An 18,929-nucleotide genomic window follows, 5' to 3' on the forward strand; every position below is an offset into this window, starting at 1 on the left:
GGTTAAAAAAAAAAAACCCAAAAAAACCCATCCTATTTATGGTCGGCCTCCAGGTTATTATTAAATGTTATCAAAATTGCAATCTTTTTTCTTTTTTATCGGATTCTTTTGGTTACAAGTTGTTGTATGAACTCTTAAATTGTTATGTTTACCCAGATGGAGAAGCCATGTGTTCTTGCAACCAGATTGGGCAGCCCAGGCGCCATCTTCAGTTGCTTCTCCCCTTTGATAGAAAAGCACTTCACTCTGGTGGCGCCGGAGATGGTTGCAACCCAACCAGAACTCAACCACAAGATCCAGGTAGTCTTGGTGTGGGGAAACAATCCACCTGTCAACTTGACGCTGCTGAAGAGTCTTCCAAATCTGAAGGTATCTGGAGCACAACATGCAATACTTATTATAGTAGGAGCCACCTGAAGAGGGCTCTCCCAGCCGGTTGACAGCCGAATTGCAACCAGCTTCCAGCCAACCACCAGGCGGTCCCAGCCGGCTGCCAATCGGCAGGAATTCCTCCTCCTTCTCATGTGTCCTGACAGGGCATGTTTAATTTTAACTGTAAACATGCCCATTTATTCAGTTGCAGTGTGTAACCATGAGATGGCGCTAACTTCACAAAAAACCCAATCATATTCCCGAGAGAGAGTTCAGATTTTCACCTCTAACCCTAACCCATTACCTGAGATATTGTCCTTTGAACCCTGACCAGAGGTCATCTTTCAAAATTTAATTGTTTTTTTTGTCATATGAATGAGAACAGGTCTTTATTTTCGTCTACATGTTGCACAGATTTTTAATTTCAAAATGGGAGCTTTTTTTTTTTTTAATTTACATTTTTTAAATTACAAAGTTCAATAGCTTTGTAATGAGAGCACTCAAACTAGGTCTATGTAATTATAGTTTCAAGTTTATTGTCAAATACTTGCTAACAATGTAAGCATCATTACCAGTAATGAGATTCTTAGGTGATAGTGATGCCGCCCCTTGCGATCGCCTGTGCCGGCACTCCGGTCGACTTTTTTATCATAACGTCCGCCAAAAAAGCATCAGCAGTTATCTCTTACGGCTGCGATGCACTCGTGGATATAAAAACTTCCTTAAAATAACAACTTTGGGACTTTTTATCCGTGGAACTAGAGTGGCCGACTGAAATTTTACGCGCGAATAACAACAGCAACAGCAACAGCAACAGCAGCAGCAGCAGCAACAAAAATGGAGCCACTGTTCCACGAGCAGGCCCATGGAGGAAGCACCGTGATAAACGAGGCGGTATTCGGGTCAGAATGAGGACGCAACCTTACCGTCTACCTCTGCCAAGCATCCTTCTTGCCAACGTTCAGTTTCTGGAGAACAAGATGGATGAACTTCGAGCGAGGATTATATTCCAACAGGACACGAGGAACTGTTATGTCCTCTGTCTGACGGAGACATGGCTGAACCCACTGGTGCCGGATGAAACCATTCGTCCAGCCGAGTCCTTGTCCGTGTTCTGCGGCGACAGATCGGGGGAGTCGGGGAAATCCAAAGGTGGAGGCGTCTGCCTCATGGTAAACAACCGCTGGTGTAACCCCACAAACAATAAGACTCTCTTCTGCTCCTGCTCGCCGAACCTGGAACAGCTGACAATCTTATATCGTTCATTTTTCTCTACAGCCATTTATATCCCACCGCAAGCGGACACCGACACAGCACTGTCCGACCTGTATGATGTGTTGTGCGGATTTCAAAACAAACATGGTGTCCACCATTGAGTGTACAGGACTGGCTGTGGTGGTGACTGGGGACTTTAACAGGGCGAACCTTAAAAAAAGTTCTGCCTAATTTCCACCAACACATCATGTGTGCCACCAGGGGAGATAGAACTTTGGGCCATTGCTACACACCGTATAAGAACGAATACAAGACCGTCTCACTCCCTGCTTTCGGGAAATCAGATCATGCCACGATTTTGCTGGTTCCCGTTTACAGGCCTCTGATCGCTCAAGAATTGGTGGTGACGAGGGAAGTGAAGCGCTGGACGGACCAATCAGAGGCTGCGCTTCAGGACGCCCTGACTGGCGTAGACTGGGACATGTTCCAATCAAGTTCAAGTGACGTCAGCGAGTTCACGGACGTAGCGGTGAGCTTCGTGGCTACATTAGCGGACACCGTTTCCACGGTGAAAGTATGGATATTTCCTAATCAGAAACCGTGGGTCGATAAATCCATCCTCTGCGCTCTGAATGCTCGCACGGCCGCTTTCAATGACGGTCTTGTATCCGGTAATATGGACAATTACAAAGCGGCGTCATACAATCTGCGGAGGGCATTGAAGGACGCTAAACGGACGTACAGAGAGACTGTGGAGCTACAGATGGAGCGGGACCCCAGACGCTTGTGGGAGTTGCTGCGGACTATAACAAACTACAAGAGCAGCTCCTCCCCAGCCACGAGTGTGGACGCCTCCCTAGCCATCGAACTGAACTCCTTTTTATGCGCGGTTTCAGTCTGGCAACAGCACTGCTAGCTCGTCGGCTTATTGGAGTTACACCGCTGGGGATGAGTGCGCACTCTTAGTGTCCAAGCATGACATCAGGAGGGCTCTGATGCGGGTGAACACCAGGAAAGCTGCGGGCCCAGATGGCATATCTGGGCGAGTACTGAAGACTCCCTGGCTGAATCAGTGGTCCCATCCTGCTTCAAGAGGTTCACCGTCGTTCCTGTCCCGAAGTTCGCCTCTCCTGCCTGCCTGAATGACTACCGTCCGGTGGCCCTCACCTCGGTGGTCATGAAGTGTTTCGAGAGGCTGATTAAGGATTATATCTGCACCTCCCTCCCCCGCAGCTTGGACCCGTGTCAGTTTGCGTACCAGCAGAACAGATCCACGGATGACGCGGTCTCCCAGGTACTGCACACCATGCTTACGCACCTGGATGGCCGGAAGGGGGCCTATGTGAGATTGCTGTTCATCGATTATAGTTCAGCTTTCAAAACCATAGTCCCCACCAGACTGGCTGTCATGCTGAAGGAGCTCTGACTGAATACTCCGCTGTGTGCCTGGATCCTGGACTTCCCCTCAGCCCGACCCCAGCTGAGGAAATTCCGGGTCTCGGTGAGGATCTTCAAGTCCTTCTACTGTGGAGCAGTGGAGAGCATCCTGACAGGAATTGCTCAAAACAAAACAGGCGGGCCCTGCAGAGGGTGGTGCGTTCAGCTGAACGTACCACTGGAACTACACTACCCTCCCTGCAGGACTTGTACACCAGGAGGTGTAGTAGCAGAGCCCGCAGGATCATGAAGGATCCTCACCACCCCAACAACAGACTGTTCCAGCTGCTGCGGTCAGGCAAGCGCCTCCGCAGTCACACAGCGAGAACAGAGAGACTGAGACAGTTTTTTCCCGCAAGCCATAAGAACTGTCAATGCTGACCTCACAAGGGGTACTCACTGAGCCACACATAGGCTCCACTACCTTACTGTACTGTATGCAGCATACTGTACTGCATACTGTGTCACTGTTCTGGGTTGTTCGGTGTTACCGTATTGCTGCGCCATGCCGTTTATACTGTGCTGTATATCTCGCAAACGCTACCTCACTTTATTCACATGCCACTTTAATGCACATATCTGTATATACCTACATAATTAGTCTATCCCATATACATAAGCCTATTCCCTTTATCTATTCTATTTTTATTTTATTCTACATATTTTTATTTTGTTCTATAGTATTCGACTTACTGCATTACGTTTTAGGAATCAGTTAGTTGGTCTAGTAGAAATTCTTAGGGAGCTACTTCAGCCTAGGACATATTGTGTGTAATCACCGGGTGCGTTGCATTGACATTTCACTGCATATATGTATGAAAGTATGTATGTATGTGAAGAATAAACCTCTTGAATCTTGAATCTTCTTAGTCTCAGAGCCAACTTAACTTCACATAATATGTAAAATACGGGTATAGTAGTGATTAAAATAAAGAGTTTAAAAACAGAATTTAAAGCGTATTTAAACAGTTACATTTTAAACAAAATTAAAAAATCTAAAATGGAATGAAGTAGTGTAGTATACGTAATATAAAAGTATTTACAAAAAAGGAAAACAAAATAAAATGCAGATAATAATGACAGTGAGTCAACTTGATAGGACACCTTAAATAGTTGTGGGCCTCAACAATGCAGTGTCATACTGATGGTAAGAGACACACAGTGTTGTAAGACAAACACTGCAATATATATAAGATATAAGAAGAAGAAGAAATAAGATACAGTATATATAAGAGGTAAGACAAAACAGCTATGCAATGTAATACTTGATAAATTAAAGTGACAAGTTTTAAAGTTTTACGAGTCTCTTTTTTAAGTGGCCAAGTGTGTGGATTTATAGGTTCTCGTCTTTGGCCTTTTGATTTCAAAATTAGGGTTTTTGAACTATCAAGTTTTTATTTTAATTAAGATAATTTCTGCATTTGAGCCTCTCTTTCAGAGAAATGGTCCCCCATCACCCCCCGACCCACCATTTAATGGATTGATTTTCCTCATTCCAAAAAACAACAATGGCACAATAAAATGTTAAAAATCAATCAATAAAAGTCGATCAAATAAAATCAACACCAGGCATATATTAATTTGTTCCAATGTTAAAGAGACTTAACGGTATAGGGGTTGATACAGTTTAAACTCCATGGTTTAGTTTGCGGATAATTTGCCAACTATTAAATGAATCACCAACTATTAATTAAGAATTATAAAGAAGACCTGTATGGTAGTAAACTGGATATTTGATTCCCCCTCTACAGACAGGGGGAATACAGAGAGGGGGCCATTGGTCAGTGGGAATTTTCACCTCCCAATGAGAAAGGGGTGGATTGCTCTATTTGAATGTGGAGCTTTTCGTCAATGGGTCTGCGTTTGCATATGTATGGGTTAGGTGTGAGGGCTTCCAGACCTGTTGGATGACACAATGATCGGTGTAAACAAGGAGATGGCCCAAGGCTTTACCTGCAGTCTGCTGCGGTAGTCACTCAAAAAATGTGTACTGCGGCAAATTTTATTTATTTTTATTTTTTTTGTATATCATCAGATGGCCAACTCAGTGTCATATAGCCACGCCCTCGTCTCCAGTCCTAGGTCAAAAAGGCCAGCTTCTGAGGGTGGGCTGTATAGGGGGCAGCTGGTGATTATGTGCTCGGCAGTCTGTTCAGGTTCGCCACACTCGCATGACGCACTGTCGGATAGGCCCCACTTCTTTAGAGAGGACTTGAAGCGCCCGACGCCAGTACGCAGGCGGTTCAGCGAGGTCCATAGGTGGCGTGGCATGTCTTCTCCTTTTACACCTCCTCCTGGGTCCCGGATGTATCGTTGGATGCGGGAGGGCGCAGCTGACTCCCACGATTGTCTCCAGGATGCTGCCAGCCAGGCGTCCTTGGACAAGTCGTCAGGGATCGACTGTAGCATCTCTTGTGCTGCCTTGTTGTAGGGATGGCGAGACTTGAGCCTGCATGGTGGTGCCGGTGTTGTTGTGGCTTTGTGTAGGATGTGCCAGTCGTTCTTCTGGGCTTTCCTTGCCAGGGCGAGGGTAGCTGCTTCCCGTCGGAGACTGGGTGGGGCGATACCAGCTAGGACTGGCAGGTAGGACGCTGTTGATGACAGTATCCACCTTGTTCGCATGTGGACTTCTGCTCCAGGCAGGGGCACAGTATTCCGCTACGGGTAGGACCAGGGCTTGCGTGGATATGCGTAGGGTCTGGGGGGAAGCTCCCCAAGTCGAGCCTGCAAGGCGGCGGATGAGCGAGACCCTTGCGGTTGTCTTGGCCTTCACTTCATCCAGGTGCTGCTTGTAGGACAGCGTCCGGTCCAAGCATACGCCGAGGTACTTGGGGGCTTGCTGGAACTCCAGGCGGATGTTGCCAACATGCACGTCCAGTTCCCTTCTTGCCTCCCGGTTGTAGAGGTGGTAAGCTGCAGACACTGTTTTGCCCATGCTGAGCTGAAGGTGCCACTTCTGGAGGTAGTCTGCCAGGATGCCCATGTCTCGGTTGAGGCCTTCTTCCATAGTGTTCCATGTTGGGCATCGAAGCATGATGGCCAGGTCGTCCGCATAGCCGTACTTCTTGGATGTTGTGTCTGGCAGGTCGTGAATCTAGATGTTAAATAACATTGGTGAGAGGACAGAGCCTTGCGGGACACCGTTCTTCAGCCTTCTGAGCCTGCTGGTCTGGCCATCGCTGGTTTGTAGGATGAAGCTATGGTTAGATAGCATCTCCATAATAAATCTCACCATGTGCCGGTCCGGGATTGTTCTCAACAGTTTCAGGTGTAGTCCACGGTGCCACACGGTGTCATAAGCGGCTGTCAGGTCCAGGAATACTACTCCAGCTTTCTCATTATCTTGGAAGCTGTCCTCGATGTCCTGGGTGAGTAGCGTTACCTGGTCCACCGTTGACCTGCCTCTGCGGAAGCCGGCTTGTTCCGGTGGGAGTTGAGGGTCCACCACTGGCTCAATGCGGCTGTGGATCAGCCTCTCCAGAATCTTGTACGGGACACAGAGCAGGGATATGGGCCTGTAGGACTTCGGGTCTTCGGCGGGTTTGTTCGGCTTTGGCAAGGCTATGATGGAAGCACGGCGCCAGGTCTTCGGGAGCTTGGACCTCCGGAAGCATGATGAGAAGAATGTGCGTAGCCATTGAGATGTTCTTTCACTTTGGTGCATAACAAACTCTGGGTGGATATTGTCTCGACCTGGTGATTTGCCCAGCTTCAGTTTTTTAATTGCTGCCTTTAGCTCGGCTGCTGTGAAGTCTCCTGAGAGATTAGCATCAGCGCTGGCTGCTCTGGAGAGGGATGATACCTCACACGATGTCAGTCGTGCGAAGTTTTTGTCCGCATCAGGGAAGCGACCATTTTTCAGGAGCTTGGAAGCAATAGCATCTGCAGTCACTGGACACCTACGAGGTGTTGTTTTTCTCCCTGAGAGCAAGTTGATGGTCTGCCACGCCTTCCGGCTGGAGTGGGTGAAGTCGATGGATTCCGCTACTTCCGTCCACCTAGCCCTTCGGGTGTCATCCAGCTTCTGCAGTAGGGTTGTTGCTGTTGCGTCCATTTCTTCCCTGGTGATCGCCTGCTGGTGTTGGCGCAACAGGCAGCTGCACTCCTCATCCCAGCCCGGGATATAGTTTTTACTGCGGCAATTAGAGACATATATTGTACCCTTGTGTGAAAGTTGTAGACTGGGAGGCTCTGATACAAATGATTATTCTTTTTCTTCTGTCGGCTGCTCCCGTTAGGGGTCCCCACAGTGGATTATGTGCCTCCAATAATCAGAATCAGAAATACTTTAATAATCCCAGGGGGAAATTAATTCTTTTCTTCTTTTCTTTTCAATACCTCTTTTCTGCGCATCTTCCTCCCTTAGACCAACCACCTGCATGTCCTCCCTCACCACATTCATAAACCTTCTCTTTGGCCTTCCTCTTTTCCTCTTGCCTGGCAGCTACATTCTCAGCATCATTCTCCCAATGTAACTCTCATCTCTCCTACACACGTGTCCAAACCCTCTCAATCTCACGTCCCTCACTTTTTCACCAAACTGTCCAACCTGAGCTGTCCCTCTAATGTACTCATTCTTAATCATGTCCATCCTTGTCACTCCCAATGAAAATCTCAACATCCTCAACTCTGACCACCTCCAATTCAGCCACCTGCCTTTTTATCAGTACCAACGCCTCTAAACCATACAACATAGCCGGTCTCACTACTGTCCTGTAGACCTTACCCTTGATTCTTGCTGGAACCCTTCTGTCACAGATCACTCCGGACACCCTTCTCCACCCACTCCACCCTGCCTGTACTCTCTTCTTCACCTCTCTCCCGCACTCTCCGCTGCTTTGGATGGTCGACCCCAAGGACTTGAACCCATCTGCCTTCTCTACCTCCACTCCTTGTATTGTCAGCTTTCACCGTCCTCCCTCCCATTCAGGCACCTGTATTCTGTCTTACTCCTGCTGACTTTCATTCCTCTTCTATCTAATGCATGCCTCCACTTCTCCAGGCTCTCCTCAACCTGCTCCCTACTCTCGCTACAGATCACAATGTCATCCGCGAACATCATAGTCCACGGAGACTCCTGCCTGATTTCATCTGTTAACCTTTCCATCACCATTGAAAACAAGAAAGGGCTCAAAGCTGATCCTTGATGCAATCCCACCTCCATTTTAAATGCCCTCGTCACACCTACTGCACATCTTACTACTGTCTGACTGCCCTCATACATATCCTGTACCACTCTTACGTACTTCTCTTCCACCCCCGACTTCCTCATGCAATACCTCTCGGCACCCTATCATATGCTTTCTCTAAATCCACAAAGAAGCAGTGCAACTCCCTCTGGCCTTCCCTGTACTTTTCCATCAGCATTCTTAAAGCAAACATTGCATCTGTAGTACTCTTTACTGGCATGAAACCATACTGCTGCTCGCTGATCCCCACCTCTCCTCTTAACCTAGCCTCCACTACCCTTTCCCATAGCTTCATACTGTGGCTGATCAACTTTATTCCCCTGTTGTTACTACAGCTCTGTATGGTCTTCCTTATTCTTGAAGATGGGTACCAGTGCACTTCTTCTCCACTCCTCCAGCATCCTCTCCCTTTTCAGGATGGTGTTAAACAGTCTCATTAGGAACGCCACTACCATCTCACTTAAACATTTCCATGCTTCCCCAGGTATGTCATCTGGGCCAACTGCCTTTCCACTCTTCATCTTCTTTAATGCTATTCTCACCTCATCCTTGCTAATTTGCTGCACTTCTTGATCCACTATCCCCATATCCACTCTTCTCTCCCTCTCATTTTCTTACTTACTGTACTTCCACTGCCCTTTCTTTTGCCTTTGCCACTTCTCTCTTTGCCTTGCGCTGCATCAGCTAGTACCCCTGTCTTTCTTCATCTCTCTGACTATCCCATTTCTTCTTCGCCAACCTCTTCTGCTCTATGCTTTCCTGTACTTCCTCATTCCACCACCAAGAGTCCTTGTCTTCCTTCCTCTTCCCGCATGATACACTGAGTACCTTCTTGGCCGTCTCCCTCACCACTTCTGCAGTCGTTTCCCAGTCATCTGGTAACCGTTCATTCCAACCTATTGCCTGCCTTACCTCTTACCTAAATTGCATGCAACACTCCTCCTTTTTCAACTTCCACCATTTTATCTTTGGCTCTTCTTTCACCTTCTTCCTCTTCTTGGCCTCCAGAGTCATCCTACAGACCACCATCCAATGCTGCCTAGCAACACACTCCCCTACCACCACTTTGCAGTCACTAATCTCTTTCAGATTGCACCTCCTGCATAAGATGTAGTCCACCTGTGTGCACCTTCCTCCACTCTTGTATGTCACCCTGTGCTCCTCCCGCTTCTTGAAATACTTATTCACAACAGCTAATTCCATCTTTTGGCAAAATCCACCACCATCTGTCCTTCCACATTCCTCCCCTTGAAACCATACCTGCCCATCACCTTCTCATCACCTATGTCTCTGATTCCTTCGCCAACATGCCCATTGAGATCTGCTCCAACGACCACTCTCTTCTCCCTTGGGGACGCTCTCCACCACTACATCCAACTCACAAAATAATTCCTCTTTCTCTTCCATCTCACACCCAACTTGGGGAGCATATGCACTGACCACATTCATTATCACCCCATCAATTTCCTGCTTCATGCTCATCACTGGTCCAACACTCTCATCACCTCCAAAACACTCTTGGCATATTCTTCCTTAAAGACTGTCCCTACCCCATTTCTCCTGCCATCCTTTCCATGGTAGAACAGTTTGTACCCGGCTCCGATACTCCTCATTACTCCCCTTCCCCCTGGTCTTTTGTACACATAGTACATCTACCTTCCTTCTCTCCATCATGTCAGCCAGCTCTCTCTCTTTACCCTTCATAGTTCCAATGTTCAAAGTTCCTACTCTCAACTCTCCTCTCCTACCCTGCTTCCTCTCCTGCTGTCTCCGGACATGCCTTTCCCCTCTTCTTCTTCTTGACAGTAGCACAATTTCCACTGGCACCCTGTTGGCGGTCGTTGTTAACCCTGGCCTCGACCGATCCGGTATGGAAATCAGATTTGTTGTCCGCATGTTTGATTTGGCATGGTTTTTACGCCGGATGCCCCGCAACCTGCAACCCGCTCCTATCTTCATCCGGGCTTGGGACCGGCCCTAATGATACACTGGCTTATGCACCCCCAGTGGCTAAATTCTAGAGGAAAAATAAATAAATAAATAAAATAACTCCAATCCAATTCTCTGAGTTAGGTTTATGTTTTTCATTTTCCCATTGGCTAGATTAAATTACTAAATGTGATTACTAGTAATTAATTACTGCTTTGTACAACAATCATATGTGTAAAAATGAAGTTTCTACTGAAAAGACAAAACTGTAAAATAATTTTTTGGAAACATGGAGTTTCCTTTTTATTCAAGTCTTATGGCGTCATTTAATTCAGTCCTATGGTTAGTCCTACTCACCATAAATTGGAGGGCTTTGATTTTGAAATATATACTACCAAATGGGAAAGTATTGGTGTAATTATAGTGTTTATAGAGTATCATCTATATTCAACTATCCATCTCAGGTGTCAGATTCTACAAGAGACAATACAGACCATACAGTCACTACATTGAGGCAATTGAACAGGCAGAAATAGAGAGGTTGGAAATTTCCCCTTATGGACAGTTCAGCTTGGTAGAAGAGGTGTAGGTTTATTGTATATAGTAGTATTGATGAAGATGGTCATGAAAATCCTGAAGTTAGCATCTGTGGTCCAGCACAATAGATGCAAGATATTGAAATATTTCGATATTGAAAATATTTAATGAAAACTCTTTTCACTGATAGCTTGGGGGGTGGGGCGGCAAGCCCCCCCTATTGACCATCCACTGCTGGTTAATTGATGTCTTAAAAATGATAATTAAAAAAGCAAAACAAAACAACATAGGAAGGAATAGGTAAAACAGGAAAACACGTGATAAACAATAATGGGTGATGCAGCAATACAGATAAAAATGATCTTGTACAATCAATAGTCATAATGCACAGATGGTCAGTTACACTTGTGTGTGTGTGTGCGCGTTCATTAGTTGTTGTTCTGAAAAGCCACCGGGATGGATAGATACTAATATACTTCAAATTAGCATTTCCATAGTGTAGTAGTATTAAGTAATGATAACTTATAAGGTGGGCACACCGCAGGACAACAAAAAACCCCTGCTCCAGTTCTCAGAGTTAGGTTTACTTCTCACACAATGAATTGAAGACACCAAAGTGTTGAAGATAGCATGATTGTATTCATTAATTTATCAATTTACAGTAAAGCAGCGGAAATGTACATTATACTGAACCGGTATACTGTACACATGCTGTGTAACAGGCATCAGTAGTTCATCCTTGGATTTTCCCCTAACCCTGGTCTTAATCTGAGGTAGGGCTGAGGCGTGCGTGCGTGCGTGCGTGCGTGCGTGTGTGTGTGTGTGTGTGCATTGTGAAGGTGTGTTCTGGCTCAGGGCCAGCGAATGAGGAAGAGGAGGCAGGCGGATGCGAAACAGCACAAGTTGGCGTGTTTATTAGCAGTTCTTTTTAAATCACGGTGGCTCGTGGGCCAAAAAGGAAACTCAGGGCTCGCAGGCCTATATATATATATATATATATATATATATATATATATATATATATATATATAGTCCCGGTGGATCCCCGCTTCCTTGATCTCCCACTGTCCGTGTCTGATCTGTAACTTACGCGGACTCGCCTGCACACCGATCCCTACTGCGGGGATACACACCCACAATTATCACTTCCTGTGTCCCCCTTGGTCCACCACCTACCCCCCGTCTCATTGAGGCTGGCCGACAGCCAACCCCCCCCCAGTGCGGGAGAGGAAGTCAGCTACGACCCTCTGGGTGCTGGGTACCCGGCCTGTGGATCACCCGGAAGTTGAAGGGTTGTAGGGCCAGATACCACCGGCTGAGCCGCACATTGGTGTCTTTCATGCGGTGGAGCCATTGTAGTGGGGCGTGGTCCAAACAGAGGGTGAAGGTCCTACCTAGGAGGTTATAGCGGAGGGTGGTGACCGCCCACTTTATAGCTAAACATTCCTTTTCTACGGTGCTGTACCTCGTCTTCCGCTCTACCAGCTTGCGGCTGAGGTACAACACCAGCCGGTCCACACCCTTGACCTCCTGGGACAGAACAGCTCCAAGCCCCCTGTCCGACACGTCCATCTGCAGAGAGAAAGGAAGAGCAAAGTTAGGGGTATGCAGTACAGGCTCCTTACAGAGAGCTGCCTTTAATTTAACAAATGCCTGCTGGCACGGCTCAGACCACTGGACCAGATCTGGAGCACCTTTTCGAGTCAAGTCGTCAAGGGGCTGGACAGTGCCGCAGATTTCGGCACAAACCTCCTATAGTATCCGGCCAGCCCCAAAACCTGCTTTACCTCCTTCTTAGTCTTAGGGCTGGGTGTGTCCGCGACTGCGGCGGTCTTATCTACCTGCGGTCGGAGCAGGCCCACCCCCACCCCCAAGTGGTACCCCAAATACCGTACCTCCCTCCGCCCAACTGCGCACTTCTTTGGGTTGGCGGTGAGCCCCGCGCACCTCAGGAACGCTAGCACTGTGTCCACATACTGGATATGCTGCTCCCACGTATCGCTATGAATAATGAATAAATATGCAGGGGCAAATGCTGTATGCGGGTGCAGGACCCTGTCCATGAGTCTCTGAAGGGTCGCGGGGGAACCAAACAACCTGAACGGAAGCTCTTGGAATTTGTAAAGGCCTTGCGGAGTGGAGAAGGCTGATTTTTCCTTGGACTGCTTGGACAAGGGAATCTGCCAGTAGCCCTTGGTTAAAGCCAATGTCGTAAAAAACCGAGCCGTACCTAACCCGTCAAGAAGCTCGTCGACGCTGGGCTTCGGGTAGGCGTCGAACTTTGACACCGCGTTCACCTTCCGGTAATCTATGCAGAACCACACTGACCCATCAGGCTTATCCACTAGCACGATGGGGCTGGACCATTCGCTCGTAGATTCCTCTATTACCCCCATGTCTAGCATGGCCTCTAAGACCCCCCTCCCCCGTCTGTGCGTTTGACCTCATAATTGACCTCCCCCACACGTCGTGTGACCATGAAGGGCCCTTGCCACTTTGCTAGTAATTTCGAGCTGGACATAGGGAGTAGTTCTAACACCTTGTCTCCCGGTGAGAATTGTCTTAACCGAGCCCCCCTGTTGTACAGATGGCACTGACGTTCCTGGTCCTGGAGCAAGTTCTCCCGTGATTCCTGCCCTAAGGTGTGTAGCTTTGCTCTCAGGTCCAGGACGTACTGGACCACATTTTTACTGATGCTGGGACCTTCCTGCCAGTTTTCTTTAATCAGGTCGAGCACCCCCTGCGGTCTCCTGCCGAACAATAGCTCAAAGGGGGAAAACCCCCGTGGAGGACTGGGGAACCTCCCGCACCGCAAACAACAGGGGGTTCAGCCATGTGTCCCAATTTCGGATGTCATCGTGGACGAACTTCCGCATCATGTTTTTCAACGTTTTGTTAAGCGCTGGACCAGGCCATCCGTCTGCGGGTGGTAAACGCTAGTCTGAATTGAGCAAACACTAGTAACCCATACAGTTTGCGCAGTGTGCGTGACATTAACAAAGTGCCCTGGTCGGTCAGGATTTCCTTCGGAATCCCGACCCAGGAGATAACCTGAAACAGAGCCTTCATAATACTGCGCAATGGCACTGCTTCTTGGTATCGGGTTGCGTAGTCCACTAGGACTAACAGGAATTCATAGCCCCGAGCACTGCGGTCTAATGGCCCGATGAGAACCATAGCGATTCTCTCGAATGGAGTCTCGACTAGGTGGAGGGGGCTCAACGGCGTTCTGGGAATAGCTGGTGGATTCACCCGCTGACACCTGGGACAGGCATCAGCAGAAACGGGCCATTATCTGCTTGAGTGTTTTTTTGTGTCCTTAGGTGACCGGCCATTGGATTATAATGATCCGCCTGGAAGACTAAATCCCGGCGGCTTTTAGGGACCAACAATCGGGTCACGGTTCACTCAACGTAATCTATCCCTAATCACCGAAAAATACGGGTGAGTGAGCGCAGCTTCTTGACACACTAACACGCCATGATTTTATCTACCCGCTCAAAGTCCCCGCAAAGCGTATCGTCTTGCGATTGTTCCAGAGGAAAGTCCTCCATGGGATGGACTGGGGGTTCCAGGGTAGTTCCCCCCTGGGGCTCCCCCTCCTCCACTGCGACCTCCGTGTCGCTGCGCTACAAGGGGGTAGATATCAGGCTTTGCGGGACTCGGGCTGTTGACAGACAATGGTCTAGCAACGCCTGGTTCGACCCGGGGCCTTGGTGGAGGCATCACAGGTGGAGGTTCGTTGTGTGCATGAGGATATTCACACGTATCTGATGGTCCGGCTCGAAATTTGTCACAAGGGAAAAAAGCATAGGGTACAGGCTGCGGTTAGTTCCCGCCTGTCGCACTCTCTGATTTTCGGCACGGATTGGCCAGAGTTTAACGTGTTGATGAGCGAGGCTGGGGGAGTGCATTCACTGACGGTAGGGAAATGTGAGTGTTGCGTGGCACACGGTGATGTGGAGGGGTCGTCGGTGAGCGTGGCGGGAGCCCAAGTAGAGTCTTCCCTGGTCCCTGTAACCTTCCCTAACGACGATTTTCCGCTGGAGCAGTCGTGAGACGCGACCCTACGTGGGGCCTTTGAGGGGGTAGTTAAAATCTATGGCGTATTAACACGCCCAGACGCCGTGCTCACTCCCCAATATTTTTCGGTGATAAGAGACAGGTTATATTGCGTGAGCCGTGACACTCAGACAGGAGAGGAGATAACCCAGTTGTTGGTACCGAAGGGCCGCCGGGGATTGCTCTTCCAGGCGCCACCATAACCGGATGGCTGGTCACCTCGGTCACGAGAAAACACAACAGCGGATAATGGCCCGCTTCTATTGGCCGGGCATTTGGGCAGATGTGCGTGTCCCGAGTGCCAGTTAGTCAACCCTCCGGCTACGCCAAGAGCGCCGTTGAGGCCCCTCCTCCTAGTCGAGGCCTCGTTCGAAAGACTCAGTATGGACCTCATCGGGCCATTAGACCACAGTGCCCATGGGTATCGTTTTGTGTTAGTCCTAGTGGATTATCCAACCCGGTACCCAGAAGCAGTGCCCCTGCGCAGTATTACGGCCATAAGTGTGGCGCAGGCGCTGTTTCAGGTCATCTCCCGAGTCGGGATTCCAAAGGAAACCCTGACCGACCAGGCCACTACCTTTAAAGTCACGTACACTTCTGCTCAATTCGGCGTCTGCTCAATTCGGACCAGCATTTACCATCCCCAGACTGAAGGTCTGGTGGAGCGGTTTAATAAAACGCTGAAAAACATGATTCGAAAGTTTGTTCACGACGATAGCCGTAATTGGGACAAGTGGTTGGACCCCCTGTTGTTTGCAGTGCGGGAGGTTCCCCAGGCCTCCACAGGATTTTCTCCCTTTGAACTCCTCTTTGGCAGGAGACCCCGGGGTGCTAGACCTAATTAAAGAAAACTGGGAGGAAGGTCCTAGCATCAGTAAGAATGAAATACAGTATGTTATGGACCTGAGAGCAAAGTTACACGTGCTGATTCGGCCGGTATCACAGGAAAATTTGCTCCGGGCTCCTTACGTCCAGCACTAAATTGCTCGCGAAGTGGCAAGGGCCTTTTGTGGTCACACGACAGGTTAGCGAGGTCGAGGTTCAAAAAGCGGCCGATCGTACCGCGGCCCTGTTAAGTGATCTCTCTCCGTCCCAGAGGGCGGACGTAGCTGCACTTCAGCGTCATTTCTCAGATGTTTTCTCCTCCCTGCCAGGCCTCACGTCCCTCATACATCACCTTGTGGAGATGACCCCAGGGGTGAAGGTGCGCTCTTGGACGTATCGCCTGCCCGAACACAAACGCAAGATAGTGCAGGCGGAATTAGAGTCCACGCTGGACATGGGCGTAATAGAGGAGTCCACGAGTGACTGGTCTTGTCTGTCACCTGAAGGGTTGTTAAAGGCTCTGTTACACTTGTCGTTTCAATGCGAATATTGTGATCTGATGCGCCAGATCTGATCACAGACCTAGTGTCCTGACTTGACACTTGAATGCGAGCTCTGTGGCCAGATCTGGGATTGGACCGACTGGGTGCTCAACTTGAGAATGGGAAAAGATTCCTTTGAGCGACTACATTGAGCATCTCCAGCGCCAGCACACCCACCACCACGCACCTGCGAGCCAACCTTGCTTGGCTAATTGTTTACGAGGTAGCTAATGTACTCCACTCTTTGCGTGGTCGTTGCATCCGATTTACAAAAGGTGAACGGCTCTGTGAGGCTGTGGAAGGGTTTGAGGAGAGAGGGTTACCCAGGCACACTGGGGCCGTGGTTTAATGACATAGCCGACTCGCCAGTATTCTGTCCACATCATGGCCGGATTGCTGTCCACAGCTGACGACTTTCCTCTGGTACTGGGTGGTTTCTGGCCTGCTACAACCCACTTTCCAAGGCCCCTTGGAGGCTGCTCACCGGTGTGGGTTCTGGTGCGGGAGGCGGCTGTGGGCCTTGCTCCCGCTGTGTGGCTTCTCTGTGTCGGCTGCCCCGGGTAACAGCGGTGGTGGAGGGGTCACATAACTGACTGTCTGCGGTGGTTGGTGGGAGGGGTGGGGTCGTGTGTGATGCGCACTCGACTATGTGGATGGGCACTGTGGCCGGGTGGAGCATCTGGTCGGTGGTGGTATGGCGGGCCTTGCATTTGCTTGGGGCATTGGTGGGCATTGGTGGGCATGGGGGCCCCGCTGGCTGGCCAGTTCTTGATGATTAAAGAATGAATAAAGAGCGCCATTGCAGTTTGAGATGTTGAACTCCACTTGCAGATTAACTCTGTCCTAAATGCAATGGCATACCAATACTGTGTTGTATGCCAAGCATGCTGATAGCCCAGGTTTAAAAAAAAAAATAAAAAAAATAAATGACTAGTGTAGGGCTGCCTCTTGAAAGTCAACGAGTCTAATCATCAGTCGGAAAGCTGTTGACTGAGATTCTTCAAGTCAAGCACTCGTTTTTTCTTTTCTTTTGTCAGTCAATGTACATTACAATAACAGCATAAAACATGGGGACAGGGGAATCCTAAATATATTTTTATATGTGTGAATCGTCCACGCCTGGATACAGACGCAAACGCGGAGACACAGAAAGATGAGCCCTGTTCCTCCAAATAATACAGATAAAAACAGTGTGGGGATGGGGCACGGAGGAATGGGGCGTGACTGGTAGACGCGTTGAGATTATTTTCTTAAATGCTCTTGTAAGAGCACGTGTTACCCCCCGGATGCTGCGTTCGTCAAATGAGTGTCGCCTGGCTCTGCCGGCTGAACAACCACGGCAATCCAGGTTATTCTCATTTGTAGTTCCATGTTGGTGGAACGAGCTGCCAAAAACCACCAGAGCAGGGGCCTCCCTCTCTGTCTTTAAGAAGCACTTGAAGACCCAGCTCTTCAGAGAGCACCTCCTCTCCTAACTTACTAAGTAATTACTTAGCACTACATATCAGTATTTATTTATTGTTACACTAATGTTTCTGTTGCAATGTAGCTTGAATGTTATTCTCCCTTGTAAGTCGCTTTGGATAAAAGCGTCTGCTAAATGACTAAATGTAAATGTACGTGGAAAGGTAGTAAAAATGGACGTAAAGCGGTGGTTGGACCAATCAGAGGCCACGCTTCAGGACGCTCTGAGTGACGTTGACTGGGACATGTTTCAATCAAGTTCCAGTGACGTCAGCCAGTTTACAAAAGTAGCTATGAGTTTTATAGCTACGTTAGTGGACAACATCCTTCCCACGGTGAAAGTTACCATATTTCCTAACCAGAATCTGTGGGTTGATCAATCCATCTGCGGCACTGTGAATGCTCCCACAGCCGCTTACAGGGTCTTGTATCCAGCAACATGGACAAGTACAAAGCGGCGTCATTCAAACTGCACTGTGAAGGATGCTAAATGGACATACAGAGATACAGTGGAGTGACAGATGGAGGAACGGGACACCAGATGCTTGTGACAGGTGCTGCGGACTATTACTAACTACAAGAGCAGTCCCTCCACAGCCACAAATGTGGACGCCTCCCTAGCCAACGAACTGAACTCCTTTTATGCCCGGTTTGAGGTTGGCAACAACACCGCTAGCTTGCCAGCAAATTGGAGTTCGTTGGGGATGAGCGCACACTCTGTGTCTACGCATGACATCAGGAGGACTTTGCTGGTGTGAACACCAAGAAAGCTGCGGGCCCAGATGGCATATCTGGGCGAGTTCTGAAGACCTGTGCTAACCAGCTAGCCCCAGTGCTCACTAGGATATTCAATGCTTCCATGGCCAAGTCGGTGGTCCCGTCCTGCTTCAAGAGGTCCACCGTCATCCCTGTGCCGAAGACCGCCTTCGCTTCAAGTACCTGGTAGTCCACATCACAGAGGACTTAACATGGACCTTACACGCAGACACTCTGGTGAGAAAGACGAGGCAGCGTCTTTACCACCGCAGCAGCTGAATAAATTCAGGGTCTCAGTGAGGATCCTCAAGTCCTTCTACTGTGGAGCAGTGGAGAGCAGACTGACAGGCAACATCACTGCCTGGTTTGGCAACTGTAGTGCTCAGGACAGGTGGGCCCTGCAGAGGCTGGTGCGGAGCCAAAGATACCACTGGAACTACCCTTCCCTCCCTGCAGGAGTTATACACCAGGAGGTGTAGTAGAGGAGCCCCCAGGATCACGAAGAATCCTCACCACCCCAACAACGGACCGTTCTAGCTGCTGCGGTCGGGCAAGCGCCTCCGCAGTCACGCAGTGAAAACAGGGAGACTAAGACGGAGTT

General features: G+C 48.9%; 1 protein-coding gene across 3 annotated transcripts in view; it reads left to right on the top strand.

Annotated features, from left to right (window-relative positions):
* Nucleotides 1-18,929, top strand: part of LOC307234034 (putative 2-ketogluconate reductase) — a 30,212-nt gene that overhangs the window by 2,576 nt on the left and 8,707 nt on the right. For 2 of the 3 annotated variants that reach the window (XM_080005580.1, XM_080005582.1), the window contains exon 1: nucleotides 237-369. In XM_080005580.1, the coding sequence (XP_079861706.1) occupies nucleotides 262-369 (108 nt within the window). In that variant the 5' untranslated portion in view covers nucleotides 237-261. Of the gene's footprint in view, nucleotides 1-156; nucleotides 370-18,929 lie in introns of those variants that run through there. The other variant, XM_080005581.1, reaches the window with a different exon arrangement.

The sequence above is a fragment of the Zeus faber genome (assembly GCF_960531495.2).
Source record: "Zeus faber genome assembly, chromosome: 8".
NCBI lineage: Eukaryota > Metazoa > Chordata > Actinopteri > Zeiformes > Zeidae > Zeus > Zeus faber.